Source organism: Zeus faber (genome assembly GCF_960531495.2).
Source record: "Zeus faber genome assembly, chromosome: 1".
Classification (NCBI taxonomy): Eukaryota; Metazoa; Chordata; class Actinopteri; order Zeiformes; family Zeidae; genus Zeus; species Zeus faber.
Genome location: NC_137193.1, coordinates 57,267,740 through 57,282,722, shown reverse-complemented (window position 1 = coordinate 57,282,722; position 14,983 = coordinate 57,267,740). Strand labels below are relative to the sequence as shown.

Genomic DNA, 14,983 nt, shown 5'->3' with positions numbered 1-14,983 from the left:
CCCATCCATTTGCATTTGATTCGACTCATAATGTACATGTTTACGTCACAGAGTTCCTGTAAATTAGGCTGCGACATCACTCTCAGGCGAGGTATTTTTAGTGTGTCTTTGTATTTTCCTGGGTTCCTGTGTGTGGTTTAATGAGTGGCACAACACTCACTGCGCTGACAGTCAGAGGAGTGTGGAGGCGTTTACAAAAAATGACTTCTTAGACTCTCTGGTGCGTGACAAGGCCCACCCATTATTTTAGGTATTTAAAAACACGACGTGCGGGGGAGATGGGGGGGGATTTGTATTTCTTCATGTATTCTCCGGTCATCTTTACCTATTTAAATTGACATTTTTAAGTTCAATGTTTAAACATTCCTCTCTGTGTTTTGGTCTTCATCCTTAATTCTATTTATATATCTACACATTTTTCAATTGTCTTGTTTACATTTTTTCATTTTTATTTTAGGTTTGCTTTACTTATCTGTGTATATTTTTTATGAGCCAGCAATGTTTAAAATTGTCTATTTTTATGTTATTTTCACTTATCATATATATGATATGATTAATATAATAATAATTATTATTATTATTATTGTTGTTGTTGTTGTTGTTGTTGTTGTTGTTGTTGTTATTATTATTATTATTATCATCACTATTATTATTTTTTTATTATTATGATTATTTTTATAGTTTGGTTTTTATTCGAGGTTATATTGGTTTTCATTTGCTTTGGCACGTTGAAAAAGTGATTTGAAATGAATGGAAACTGACCGCGACAGGGGAGAGATTTCTTTGTCGAATGTATCAGAACGAAACTCAAAAAAACTGAAAACTGAAAAAAATAAATAAAAAACATCGTTCAGTGGACTTCAGTTTAGCTAATTAAAAACCCACATTAGACTAAGGTGTGGTAAATCTGGAGACGGTCTCCTCTCCTTTCACCCCGCACCCCACACCCCCCCCCCCCCTGCCCCTTTTAAGGTTCATCCCCATTAAATGGCGTTTCGTGAATCAACCCGTGTTTCGTTCCGGTACATTCGCCACATTCTTCGCCGCCGCGCTCTCCTGCGCCGAAGTGTCGACGAACACCAGCGAACGACGAGTTGAGAAATGTCTGCCTTTTTAGGACGCCGTCTCCGCGCCTGTACGCATATTGATAAAGGACCCATGAAAACGATACATCTCTACTGGTAAATGTTGTTGTTGTTTTTTTTTAATTTTACCGTCGTATCTGTAAATGCGAAAATAACGCGCGCGTTGGTGTGTAGGGTTGGATTTTCATTATGAGATTGCAGAAGTTTTCGTATTATTCGGTGCGTTTTGGTTCGTGCGTCCACCCATGCGGTTTGCAGTTTTCTATTTAAGTATGTTCCGTTGACGTCTACTAGGTGGCGCAGCGGCGGTTTGGAGTACGTCGGTGGACGTCAGTGGTGTAAAGTAACTTGCAAGTACAAGTACTCATTTACTGTACTTCAGTGCAATTTCCAAGTATCTGTACTTAGGGTCCTTACCATGTCCTTTGGGTGCTTGAGTTTCGTCCTCAGAAATGGAAGAACTGGAATACCTTGTGTTGAAGTCATTGAAAAAATCTGTCACATGGTAAAAAAAACAATGACATTATTATTATTATTATTATTATTATTATTATTATTATTATTATTATTCATAATAATACTAATAATTGTGTGTGTGTGTGTGTGTGTGTGTGTGTGTGTGTGTATATATATAGACAATGAGATGAAGATTATATTATATTTTTATTTCTAAAGGTCACATTGAAAATGTATTGAAAGTCCTTGAATTTAATTTTGGAATGCCAGAATGAACCCTGTGTACTTACTTAAAATATTCCGATTTTATTTACTACTTTGAATGAAAGGCAACAGGAGGCCCTTTCTATATTATATTATTTATTATAGGCTGTGTTTCTGTATATCACCGTGCTGGATATGAGAAGTACTTTTACTTTAAATGCCTTGTATATTGAAGACCAAATGCTTTCATTTATGGAGAAATGTCCATGTGGAACTAATTTGTACTTTTACGTAAGTAAAAGGTCTGAATATTTAAACCATCACTGGTATTTGTTATTATTAGAATTTTTTTACATTGTGCTTTTTAGTGTACGTGTCATGGAGAGAGATAAGTCTCAATACAATTTACAAATGAACATATTCTTATCCATAAATAAGAGGCCCATACATTTTTAATTATATTGAGACTAATCTCTCTACTGTGTAACAAACACTCCACCCCAACCTGTCCGGCTTTCCTCAGGTCTTCGATAACCTCCGGGCGGCAGCGCGTCAACGGAGTCGACCTGCATTATGAGCAGACTGGCAGAGGAAAGCACGCCGTCCTGCTTCTTCCCGGAGCTCTGGGTAAACAACTCAAATAAAACAGCACATTTCAAACTAGAGCTCGAGAGCCCAGATCATATGAAATCTCTCTCTCTCTCTCTCTCTCTCTCTCTCTCTCTCTCTCTCTCTCTCTCTCTCTCTCTCTCTCTCTCTCTCTCTCTCTCTCTCTCTCTCTCTCTCTCCCCCCCATTCCAGGGAGCACACAGACTGACTTCGGGCCGCAGCTGAAGTCTCTGAATAAGGATCGCTTCACCGTTGTGGCCTGGGATCCACGCGGGTATGGATCCTCCCGCCCGCCTGACAGAGACTTCCCCCCGGACTTCTTTGAGAGGGACGCCAAGGATGCCGTGGATCTGATGAAGGTCCGGAGGTCATTTTAAGGTTCCGGGTGTCTCAGTTTCAGGTTTAAGTAAGCCATCGGTCGCAACCGGCCTTTTTTGCATCATCGTTTGGGTTCCTTTGGTCATTTCCTCACCAGGCCGTGGGCTTTGCGAAGTTCTCTTTGCTGGGGTGGAGCGACGGGGGCATCACAGCTCTAATTGCTGCAGCCCGGAACCCCGGCCTGATCAGCAAGATGGTCATATGGGGATCCAATGCCTACATCTCCCAGCAGGACCTCGACATCTACAACGGTACCGCAACGACGATTCTAACTCTAATTGACATAAACTGGGTCCTTTATTGATTTCATCACTGACAACTGACATGCTACAAAATATTTATTTGGAGGATGTGTTGTTTTTTTTCCTCAGCTATCCGTGATGTGTCCCAGTGGAGTGCGAGGATGCAGCAGTCGATGGAGGAGATGTACGGAGCAGAGCTGTTCCCTAAGCTCTGGGAGGCCTGGGTGGATGGAATTGCCCAGTACAGCCACAGACCCGGAGGTATATCATGAGATGTACTACTTCTATGTCATTTGAAGATGTGATCTTCTTTCAAACGTATATATTTTTTTTTTTATGTGATTTTGTGTGATAGGGAGTATCTGTATAGAGCTTCTGCCTCTGATCACTTGTCCCACCCTCATCGTCCACGGAGAGAAAGACCCCATGGTCCCCAGCTTCCACCCCCAGTATCTCCTGAAACGCATCCGGGGGTCACAGTGAGTTCTGGCAGTTATGTCATCATTACTGATTATACCCTCGCAGTAGGATTTTATTGTCAAATTTCATTGCCGTGATATTTGGGGAAACAATGCTTAACAACGGGAGTTTATATTCCATTGTAGGCTGCATCTGATGCCTGAAGGAAAACACAACCTTCACCTGAGGTTTGCTGCTGAATTCAACAAAATAGTGGAAGACTTTCTGGATAACTAACAGGCTCACGGTACATTCTGGAAAAAAAGATGTATGTCATGTTTAATTTACTATTTATTCATTTATTATTGTCATTTATACAATGCCTGACCCTAGTGATTTTCAAATTAATTCCAGATCGATGTCCAAGGGAAGCTTGGGCTCTCATGACGGTGAAGGACTGGATCCCTAGGTTAATGTTCACTCAATAGAATAAACCTATGATATTATCCACACCATAATAAATGTCAATTTTTGTACATGTTAAAGCAATTTCCTTCACAGTTCCCTGCTTTGCTCCATAACACTCAAGTACTTAATGTCAGTAAATAAGATTGACTCGAGCATCGGTTACAGTACCTTTGTCTCCCAACGGCAGTGTTGAAGCTTTTCTAAAATTCAGGTATTTTCCATTATAGTACGACATGGCAACATTTCCCTTGGTTAAAGGAAAAACACACTCACTCACATAGATGTTACGTTTTACACAATAATTACAGAAACTGATCTACAATCGTCACCAGTTCAGAGCTGGGTGTGCACGAGCAGCACTAGTGCCGCCAATAAATATTAAATATTATAATAATATTTTCTCGAAATAAATGTGTAGTCGTCTGACAAAAAAACAGTATCACATATTAAAGCATAATATAAATAATATGTGTGTTTATTCTTTCTGCTTCTCCTCTTCTCAACTACATTACTGCATTATAAAATAAAAAAAAACCCAATGACGTAGATGACATTGGCCCTTTTCCTCCTCTCCGCCGATGCTTTCGGACGCTCTAGTCCAAAGGTAGAATATCCAGTGTGCAAACCCTGAACGTGCAGAGTCTCCTCAGGCATAACAACCTGCTCTGCCCTTTCCCCCGGTGGTGTGCAGGTTGTTCTTGTAATTCACAACTACGCCACCAGGTAGCAGCAGAGCGGCACCGTCGCATGTGTCGATTAACCCGGAAGTGTACGATTTGTATTAACGACGCCGAGCGTTCGAACGACCCCAGCGGTGTCGTAGCGTTTACGACGCGCGTCGGACAACATGAACACAACAGAGGAGGGAGCCGCTCTCGGTCGTTCCATCGCAGTTCACGATTTCTCCGAAAAGATCCTGGAGCAAGTGATCCACTTCCACGTGATGAAGCTGAGCGGAGGCTTCTTCCTCTGGGTCGGGTCCTCTCCGGTGCTGTCCAACCTGGCGGTGTCGATGAGCAGCAGATATGTGCGTTGATGCGACACCGTCACGACTGATCGTGGAATTATGAATACCCCTCTGTAAATGATTGTGTTCCCATCTGCAGGACTCTATGCCGCTGTCGTCCCTGGTCCTGGGAGACCCGTCGGACACAGCTCCAAACTCCCTGGCGCAGAGATTAGGTAAAGATGGAGCGTTCCTATCTGATCATGAGTTGGGAAACGGTATTCGAATGTGTATCTATATCTTGTAGAGCTTCAAAATGTTTATATGTTGTACGGGCCATATTATACTACTGCATTCTATTTGATGACTACTATACATCACTATCAGATAGATCTCCATTGCAATATCCAAGACAAGGCAAGTTTATTTGTATAACATGTTTCATACACAGGGGCCGTTCAAAGCGCTTTAATATGTAAAAAAAAACAAAAAACGTATGTCGATCGGTTATGATATAAACACTTGCAATAATCTGAAATTGTCATACAGTTTTTACTATTGGTAATCTAAGATTATACCAAGACAAATGTACCAGGACCCCTGCCCACTGGAATTATTTAGGGCCGAGGTTTGTAAATCTCTCAAAAGGATTATTCCACACAAGGCACCTGGCCCTGACGGTATCATAGGCACAGTACTTGAGGCGTGTGCAGACCAGCTGTTTTCACAGACATCTTCAACCTGTCCTTGCACCAGTCAATAGTGCCCACATGTTTGGAGAAAGACCCCCATTGTCCCTGTTTCCAAGAAAACCAAGGCCCTGTTTGAATGACTGCCGCCCTGTTGGCTTGGGCAGATTTACGATTAAATCGGCGATCAACTTCATCGATCGCCATTGACATTGATGACAGATGATTAAAAAAATAATAATAATTATCCGCCAGGAAAAATGAGAAATGAGCATTGAAATGGTGTAAGTGCAGTTTACTGTGTTCTGAAACTGGAGCAGAGAGGGGGGAAAGAGAGAAATGATGGGGGGAGGCTCTTGCAACATGAAGTGCTTTGAGCGGCTACTCACCTACATCACCTGTTTACCGTCTGGCGCCTTGGACCCACTACAGTTCGCCTACAGGCCAAAGAGATCTACAGACGATGCCCATAGCCCTTGCCCTCCACACTGAACTCTCCCACCTGGACTAGAGGAACACATAATGTGAGAATGCTGTTCACTGATTATAGTTCAGCATTCAACACCATTGTGCCCTGTAAGCTCATCATTAAGCTCCGGGAGCTGGGATTCAACACAGCCCTGTGTAGCTGGATCCTGGACTTCCTGACGGGCAAACCCCCGGCTGTGTGTATGGGCACAACCACCACCACCACCACCACCTCTTCCACACTCCAAATGTTCCTCCTGGCATCATGGTGCCAGGATAACAACCTCCATCTCAAAGTCAGCAAAACAAAGGAGTTGGTTGTGGACTACAGGAAGCTGCAGGAAGGATAACATGCCCCAATTCGCATCAATAGGGCTGTAGTCGAGTGAGTCAGCAGTTTACGGTTCCTTGGGGTCCACATCACAGAGGACCTCTCCTGGTCCCATCACACTGGCATCATCGTCAAGGCAACGAGACAACGGATTTCCTCCGCAAGCTGAGGAGGTTCAGCGTGGACTCCAGGATAGTCTGCAATGTCTATCAATGCACCATCGATACTATCCTGACTGGCTACATCACCGCCTAGTATGGTAATTGCACTGCCTTTGACGGCAAGGCTCTACAGAGGGGAGTGGAAACTGCACAGCACATCACCAGGTCTGAGGTGCCAGCCGTGCAGGACCTCTACACTCTACACAGAGGTGTAGGAGGAAGGCCCGGAGTAGGCTCAGGGACTGCAGTCACCCCAGCCACAAACTGTTCACTCTGCTACTGTCTGGCAAACGGTACCAGAGCATCCACACCCGAAACACCAGTGTGGCCCCCCCCCCCCCCCCACACACACACACTGACAAATACTCGCACACTCTATTCTATTCTGACACACACAGTACACACCTTACCACTACTGCGCTGTACACTCTCAACACACTACATCACTTTATGGTCAAACACCCTCTGCACTCACCAAATGGCATGTGGACACCATACTGTTATATTATCTATATACTGTATTACTATTATTGTATTATTTATTGTATATATATTTCGCTTTTTTTTTTTTTTTACACTTGAATACTTTTTATACTTTTTTTTAAATACTTATATTACTCATTTTTGTTACTTATCTTACTTACCTGCATTGCGACACAATAATTTCATTGCCAGCTATGGCTGCTACTGCCAGTTATTGTTGTGCATTTGACAATAAAGAGCTTGATCTTGAAACACCTTTTGATAGCCCATATAGCAATTGACTTATTTCAGAAAAGAACGACTATTCTAATTACGAGTGAAAATCTAAAAATAGACAAATATATGAATTAAAGTGCAGCTACCCATTATGTTTATTTTCATATTGAACGTTTTGGGTTTTTTTCCCCCCTTGTATTGTTTAGCCCCAAGGCCAGCGTCACGGTTTTGGTGGCCCTTAACAAGATATCTGTGGACCCATAACACACATACATAACAGTTTGCCGCTGACTGGATGGACTCATTTCCTCCTACTGAAGTCCAGCGAAAAAAATCAACTGTAAATTTGGGTTGATTTAGGTCATATTAGTTGATCTAGTAGTAGTATTGGTACAGTTTTCAACATTGTAAGTTACTCTGGACAGAGACTTTCTCCTACTGAGACAGCATAATACTACACCTAATCAGTGAGGTGTTATATAACAATCCCTGAAGTAGTGGATTACTTGTTGCCATCCCTACTCAGAACCTACTGCAAGAAATAACCTTTATTCTAGTAGCTGATGGAGAGCTGAAAGTACTTTAATGGAAACACAGACATGTGAGGCTCCTAAATGAGTGCTTCGGCCTGTGACCGGCCCTGTGTAGCTCCACCACATTAATGCAAAAGATCATCTGAACTGCCTTCTAATACCCTATCCGTGAAACTGCTGACATCTCCCATTTCTGATTCACAGCAAAGAAGACAAGGAAGCAAGTATTTGTGAGTTATAGTCTTCCCACAACAAACTCCAGTCTTTCTCTTCTGGTGGAGGATAGGATCAAAAAGGAGTTGGACCTTCACCCTGAACACTTTTAACATGGAAATCCTCTTCTTAAGACGGTCTCCTACCACTGTGCCGGACATGTATGGACATGATCTAGCTTCAAAAGGAGGGAAACCATATCTGTGCTTTTACTATTCTTTCATCACTTCCGCAAACATGCCAAGGAACACAGGACTCCAACAGTAAATATAAATAATTCATATTCAGTAATCACACACAGCATAATCACAATTGGTCACAAGAAGTGTTAATTTATTGACAATTTATTGACAATAAATTAAGTGTGGTTCATTATCAAAACATTTAGGCCTATGGCTTTTTGTACAAATGCATCATATTAAAAACGAAAAAGAAACACTTGAAAAAACAAGTTAGTGGTTGAGACTTGTCCAAATATTTCATTGTTTAAAACACAGAAACTTGCAAACCATACAAGGTGTTTGGTATTAAGTATGTAATGGTACAAATGTGAAAGGTGTGTTCTATGACTTGTGGGCAGAGTTGTTATTATTGGACCAAACCATTTACAAAAGGATCTAGCTATTTAATGTGCTTTGTATTGTAAAAAGTAGGCGGCCCATACATGATCAATGAATGGCAAATGTATACTCTTTCTCTGAGGATTACCGACAGAGCGAAGGGTCCTGTACACACGTACAGAAGTCACAACCAGGCCTGTTCTACGCAGACCATGCGTCTCTACTCTACATTTTCACACACCTATTTCAAAACTATTAATGTTGTGCTTTTTGGCATGGCCAAAGATGTTTTGTCAGGCTAAGCTTACACATCCTAGGAACAGGATTACAACCAATAACATTACCACAGTACACAAAACAAAGGGGGTGTAAGAATTAGGGTGGTGTATTATCTCGCTAAATATAGAGGTATTTCAAGCAATGGAATGCCCTTGGCCACATGACAAAATAAATAATTATTTTCATTATTACATAGTTTTTTGTGTTTTGTCAAAGAACAGAGCCACTATAAAGCCAGAGGCTGAGATGTGTCATTAGACATATTAAGCTGATTGCTTAAATCGATGTCTGTTCAACGCTCAGATTTCTTATTCTTTGAGCATTGCACAGTCTTCATAGACATTCCGTGCACTGTGCCCGAGTCTCCGGCTGTTTGTCACGTCAGCCATCATACACCCATACACATGCATAAGAGGAATAATGCTCACAATTTAAAAGGTGTCTACACTGACCTTACTTCCGATAATAAAGTGCCAAATTGGACTTGTAGTTACAGGACATGTCAGAGGAGGAAGAAATGCACATGTATAAATCGATTTTGTGCCCGGTCATGCAAAGAAATAGTGTAAGGGGTACAGCCAATCCCTGGATCCTCGTTGCGTTGGCTGAAAGTCATTCAATCAAATTGATTGTGTCTTGGTCAGACGTTTAGTGCAAAAGAACTGAAGGGATACATGGAAGTCCCTTCTCACCAAGTCAAACTACCTATTGGAAGATTTATAGAGCACACATTATTGAAAGCTAGTCTACTCTGGAATCTTACCCTGGGATCTTATCTACTCCTCTTTGCAGAGAAATCACTCTGATAGGACACAACTTCAACAGTGAGACCAAATCATCCAAACCACTCAAAACGTTTGGTTTATATCAGTAGCGCACACTGACTCGAGTTACACTCTTGACTTCCGAGCAAATTCTACAAGAACTATTGGCTCTACACATTACAGACACGTCCTTCATCCCCATCTCTTGCTCTTAATACACACTGTCTTTTAAGATCTTTTTTTTCTTTTTTTTGGTTTTGTCTGAAATGGATCCCCTGGGTATTTCACAGGCTCAGTGACCCAGCACCTCACAGGCTCATTGACCCAGCACCACACAGGCAGTGAAACTTCATGAACAATTAACGGCACGGTAGTGCACTATTGCTAGGACCCATTCGTCCCGTTGGAGATGGCACAGTTCCCGAGCACTTCCCCTCCGGTTGCCAGGGCGTACGAAGCGGGCACTGCTGCCAGAGCAGTGGCCGCCGCCACAGTGGCGCCACCCGTCGCCGTGAGATGAAGCGGTGTGTCGTGGACGCGCGAGTAGTCCCTGTCCGTCTTGGTGAGGAGGAGATGCTGCTCTCCCGGGTGGAGCAGTGTCTGCCGGGTGAAGCTCTCTCCGTCGGCGAGGCTCTCCGGCAGCGGCTTGCCCCGCGGCTCTGGGAGCAGCAGCAGGCAGATGATGCACAACAGCGTGCAGCAGGCGAAGATCACGTGGTGCAGGAAGTAGCCCTTCTGGTTGTGGAGTTCCATGATGGGGGCAGTGAGCATCCCAAAGCCAGCGCTGGCCAGCACCAACCCCAGCCCTCCGCCTCTGCACAGATGGAAAATGAATGGGCCATTAAAGGCAGATAACTACACTGTTAAAAAAAAAAAGAAAAGTGTCCGTGCATGTTATTGTTCCACAAGATGGCGCAAATGGACAAGCTTAGACCTACAAATGAGCCACTCTAATGCAGTGTGTTGTTTAAACTTGCACAATAAGGCTTGTGTGTACGGCCATGCACACTCGCTCACCTGATGACAGTGGGTGTGATCTCCGCACAGAAGAAGATGCTGAGTGTGCTGACGGCGTGAGAGGAGAACATGCCAATGATGGAGAAGGCCACAGAGAACTTTCTGTTCAGAGTGTCTCGCAGGACTGTGCAGACGGGATAAAACAAAATGAAATAAAGAAGCGTGCCAACGTAGTGTTAACATTCATGTACTCGAAGAATCATCAGCTAGCCTTACATGCAGTTGTATCATTTGCTTTCTACTGAATTGAGCATCATAAAACCACAGATCCTGTCTTCTGGCAGGATTGCTATTCATTATATTCAGGGTCATGCTGCAGCTGTACCTATGTCGTGGCGCAGGCTGTACTTCCCAATCACTGGATGCATGGAAGAAGAGAGAAAGGAGCATCAAATTAGAGAGCACAACCAACGGGTCCAGTGGGAGGAAAGTAAAGCACCGGGATCGCCCCTTAGCAGAACTCAGGGTTTTACTAGCAAAGCTTAAAATAATGACCAAATATAGTCGATCTAGGTCAAAAAAGGACAGGCGGACAATCCGATTAAACTGAAGTTATGGTACAATCCGCAATATTCGCAGATTATTAGGAAAAAGACGCATGCAAATCTTTCTATGCTTCCAATAAATAAGCAGCTATGTAGATACACATAGGAAGGCGTTATACAGTCCATAAACTTTAATATATATGGGATTGTTGAGCTTATTGTTTATCTTATTATTCTTCTGTGACTCACGGTTCAGCAAACCCAACTGCAGAAGCGAGGCCAGCGCGGTGATGATCATGAAGGTGAGGAGTCCTCCCCGGCGACCCATGAGCCCCACCGCCGGGCACAGGGCCAGGCAGGTTGCCACGGCGATGCCGGCCATCGTGTAATAGTCCGCGTGGCACAGTGCTGTGGGCTGAGCCTCGGGGTCCAACATACTCCGGGCAAAACAGTGGTGGATCCCATAACCTGTCAATCTGCACACGCGCACACACAAAAACACAACAAGGAAAAGGTTGACCTCAACGTATGGCATTAATGTAATCAGCGAGATGTTACGCTCCAGTACATTCACCCTGGAGATACGCCTGCCACAGTTCCTCTCTAAGCAGATCACTTCATCATGTGTGACTAACGTTCCCTAATGGCAGCGAACGTCCGATTTGATTAGCAGAGGGCCCGGACAAGTCGGACTCACGCCGGCCGCACACTTACGAGTTGACACAGAGCACCACTATATTTTTCCACAGGTTCCTGGTGCTCATCATCTTGACAATGCAGGTCCTCTGGGGTTTCTTGTGCAGCTCCTGCTCCAGCTCTGATAAGAGACAAAAAAAGGGGGGGGGGGAATCTTGAGACCTGTCCTGTCAGGAAGGAAACAAGATACCAGGCACAGGGGAAGTCTAAAGCCTCCCAACGCTGAGATGAGAACCGGCTTCTCAATGGCCAACTTTACAAGCTTGCTCATCAGTAATGAGCGGTGTACCATAACCCCTGGGATACTGGGACAGACAGAAGCAATACACTGTGACTAAAGATGTGTGTGTATAGAGCCCCTTATAGTCTCACCATAATCGTTCTCAATGATTGATCTAATGAGGCCAGTGATTGCAGGCGTATTTCATCACCTAAGCAAAAACTCTCTAGGGCTCTCGAGGCCCTTTCAAGGTGTTGCATCTGTGCATATAAGTAAAGGGCTTTGAGTCTTGGTTTGAAAAGTGTTCATCGCAGACTCAGTTCATCACATGGGGAGGGAGTGGAGCTGTACCATTTAATGACCCCCCGTTCATCAGTTGGAGGAAAAAGCCCTTTCTCCCTCACCCATGAAAACTCCACTGGGTTCAGCGGTCATGTCAACGCGGTTCTTCTTGGCAATGCGCAGCATCATGGCTTTGGACCTGGGGTAGTGCTGGGTGGCCAGCAACCAGCGCAGAGACTCAGGAAAAATCCTTGGAAAGAACGGGACGGGGCGTAGAGAAGGCAAAGTAAAAAGAGAAGCACAGAGAAAAGGATGAGAACAGAATATGGTGTCAGTGCAAGAAGGAAAAAACAGACAGTAAAGAGAGAGGAGAAAGGAGACAATGGAAGAAAGAGTGCATTGTTTTTCTGTGTCTGAACAGAGGGTCCTGTGTACTGTCCGTTCTAGCACAAGTGTGAGCACTGTACAAGCTATTGCCTGGCCCTGAGCACCAAGACACCACCGCCAGAGAAGACTCTCTCAGTGGGTGGGACTTACCAGACATAGGGCAGCATCAAGACGAAGGGACTGATTATGACGATTTGGAGAACCTGCCAGTCATCGCGATCCGGCCAATTGCGGCACAGCGCTGCAACTCCTGGCATCAGGAGCTGCCCCGCCACCATCAGAAAACTGGCCACCATGGTCATGGAGAAGCGCCAACCTGGCAAACAAAGCTCAATCCCTAAATAGAAAGAGACAGACAGAGACAGCGGTAGAGGAAAAGAGAAATTGAGAGATGAGAGGCACAAGGCCGTGAAAATGTATCACCGGTCAAAACTGGCACCAGTTCACAAGCTGAGCTGAGTCAAGTGCAAATGTGTGTGTATTTGCATAAACACATTCATGTTCACTGCAGTGAACTGTACCACAACCTTAACGGCCTGGAAGTCTGTGATGATTTGTGCTTGTTTAATGGTAAACCCAATATCCAATTTCCTCCATGAATAATTGAGCAGCCTACTGCTGAGCATTCCCCTGAGTGGACAGTATTTAAACCCCAGACCACATACAGACTTGAATGTGAATTACTCAATTGGCCTTTCGCAAGTGTTTGGCCCATCTACTGTACGGCTGTTTAAAAAGAACTCCACCCCCTTTTCAGTGTCACCGCCCCACCCCCCACCCCGTTTCCAGTGACATGGTACAGTCCAGATGGCCTGGCCCAGATGGCAAGGTCTTTTTGAAGGTGACCAAAGCGGTGGGGGTGGAGGGTGTAGGGGGAGGCCCACAGAGCAACCGGGGCCATGTTCTGTCACTTCTCATTGCAGAGACGAGAGAGAGAGAGAGAGAGAGAGAGAGAGGTAGGGAGAGGTAGGGAGAGGTAGGGAGAAAGAGAATGGAGAGGATGGCAATGGGAGGGGGGCAAATACAAGAAAACAACAGTGGACAGAATACAAATGAGTCTCCCCTCCCGAGGAAATCCAGAACTCCCTCTATTCATCAGCGGAGCCACTGGAGGAATATTAAATCCACTACTCGGGAATGGGTGAGGGCGAGAAACAAGGGGAATACAAGGGGAGAATGAGGGAGATCTACAGAGAAATAGAGAGGTAGAGCCCGGCAGAGATCACATAATTAAAGGGGACCTATTATGGAATACTCACTTTTCAGTGCTTGTGCACATACATTTTTGTTTTTGATGGGCCTACTTACACACAAAATGTGAGAGGAGACAACCCAGTCAGTCTTTTTCAGAAAACATGTTATTCAGCAAGCTGTTCAGATTTGGGTTCCCTTCCTACGTCACTTTGTGCCTCAGAGAGTTCACGCGATCTGCTGTGCGTTTCTCCAAACAAAGCCAATAAAAAAGTGTGTTTTTATTGCAGATGTATTATTGATTTATGATGATTTCTTTAATTTTCCCATGTTTACATAAAACAAAAAAAATCCCTGCGTGAGGTGTCCCCGTGCGGTCTCCCCCACAAGCTTGAAGCAAAGCAATGAATGTCGGAACAAACTTTAAAATTAGGCCTTGTAGATCTAATACGAGTGAAGATTCAGCAACCAGATTGCTTATTTCTTACATTTGTTCAGAAACAGATTTTGGTAAACTGATAAGGTGAAATCAGTGAAAGTTTTGGACTAAACACAACGGAACCCGGAAGTCACACTCAAACCCCATTGGCTCACAGAACTAGGGGCCTCAGGAGGGTGGCACCACCAAATGAAACAAAGCGTCTTGGAACAGGATGGTTTAGAGGTATGTTAGAATGACTAGAATGCATAATCTGAGTAGTATTTTAAGTGAATGGATTTACATTTGAGAACGATACTGCACAGAGCGGATGGGCAAATATAATCTCAAAGGCAAAACAGAAGAAAATCAACATACCATTCCCCAACTCCCTTTGGGGGAAGTGGTGTTTGATCTGACAGGCTCGGCTGGGATGGAAGATGCAGCGACACACACACACACACACACACACACACACACACACACACACACGCACAAAGGAAGGGTCCTTTTGTTGTGCTTTTGAGCGGGAGAATGGCTCTTGTTGTGTTGATTATCTTGCTGGCACCCACACCCTTCTTTCTGAACCCCACTCGGGCCACTTTCTCACACACACACACACACACACACACACACACACACACACACACACACACACACACACACACACACACACACACACACACACACACACACACACACACACACACACACACACACACACACACACACACACACACACACACACACACACACACACAGTCTGCTGCTTACTGGCTATCCTTCCCTCGGCAAGGAAGTGA

At 44.3% G+C, this 14,983-nt stretch overlaps 3 protein-coding genes across 5 annotated transcripts in view; 2 read left to right on the top strand and 1 right to left on the bottom strand.

Moving 5' to 3' along the window:
- Positions 1-1,009: 1,009 nt before the first annotated feature.
- bphl (biphenyl hydrolase like) lies at positions 1,010-4,317 on the top strand. 3 transcript variants are annotated; one of them, XM_079998809.1, is made up of 8 exons: positions 1,010-1,181; positions 2,269-2,372; positions 2,547-2,713; positions 2,830-2,983; positions 3,104-3,235; positions 3,330-3,453; positions 3,580-3,680; positions 3,788-4,317. In XM_079998809.1, exons 1-7 carry the CDS (start codon positions 1,102-1,104, stop codon positions 3,668-3,670), a joined length of 852 nt encoding a protein of 283 aa, XP_079854935.1. In that variant the 5' UTR covers positions 1,010-1,101; the 3' UTR covers positions 3,671-3,680; positions 3,788-4,317. The 3 variants fall into 3 exon arrangements, with proteins under 3 accessions (XP_079854935.1, XP_079854934.1, XP_079854936.1); XM_079998808.1 differs by having other exon boundaries at positions 1,011-1,181; positions 3,580-3,701; XM_079998810.1 differs by lacking the exon at positions 1,010-1,181 and adding an exon at positions 1,430-1,590 and having other exon boundaries at positions 3,580-3,701.
- Positions 4,318-4,646: 329 nt separating this feature from the next.
- Positions 4,647-8,911, top strand: psmg4 (proteasome (prosome, macropain) assembly chaperone 4). Its single transcript, XM_080012304.1, has 3 exons — positions 4,647-4,868; positions 4,948-5,023; positions 7,873-8,911. The coding sequence occupies exons 1-3, from the start codon at positions 4,689-4,691 to the stop codon at positions 7,992-7,994; spliced, it is 378 nt and encodes a 125-aa protein (XP_079868430.1). The 5' UTR covers positions 4,647-4,688; the 3' UTR covers positions 7,995-8,911.
- A 957-nt stretch (positions 8,912-9,868) lies between these two features.
- Positions 9,869-14,983, bottom strand: part of slc22a23 (solute carrier family 22 member 23) — a gene marked incomplete at both ends in the record, with an annotated part of 12,005 nt that continues 6,890 nt past the window's right edge. Inside the window, 7 exons of the mRNA XM_079997896.1 lie at positions 9,869-10,298; positions 10,502-10,625; positions 10,827-10,859; positions 11,236-11,462; positions 11,701-11,803; positions 12,307-12,434; positions 12,722-12,908. Coding sequence (XP_079854022.1) covers positions 9,869-10,298; positions 10,502-10,625; positions 10,827-10,859; positions 11,236-11,462; positions 11,701-11,803; positions 12,307-12,434; positions 12,722-12,908 — 1,232 coding nt within the window. The remainder of the gene's footprint in view (positions 10,299-10,501; positions 10,626-10,826; positions 10,860-11,235; positions 11,463-11,700; positions 11,804-12,306; positions 12,435-12,721; positions 12,909-14,983) is intronic.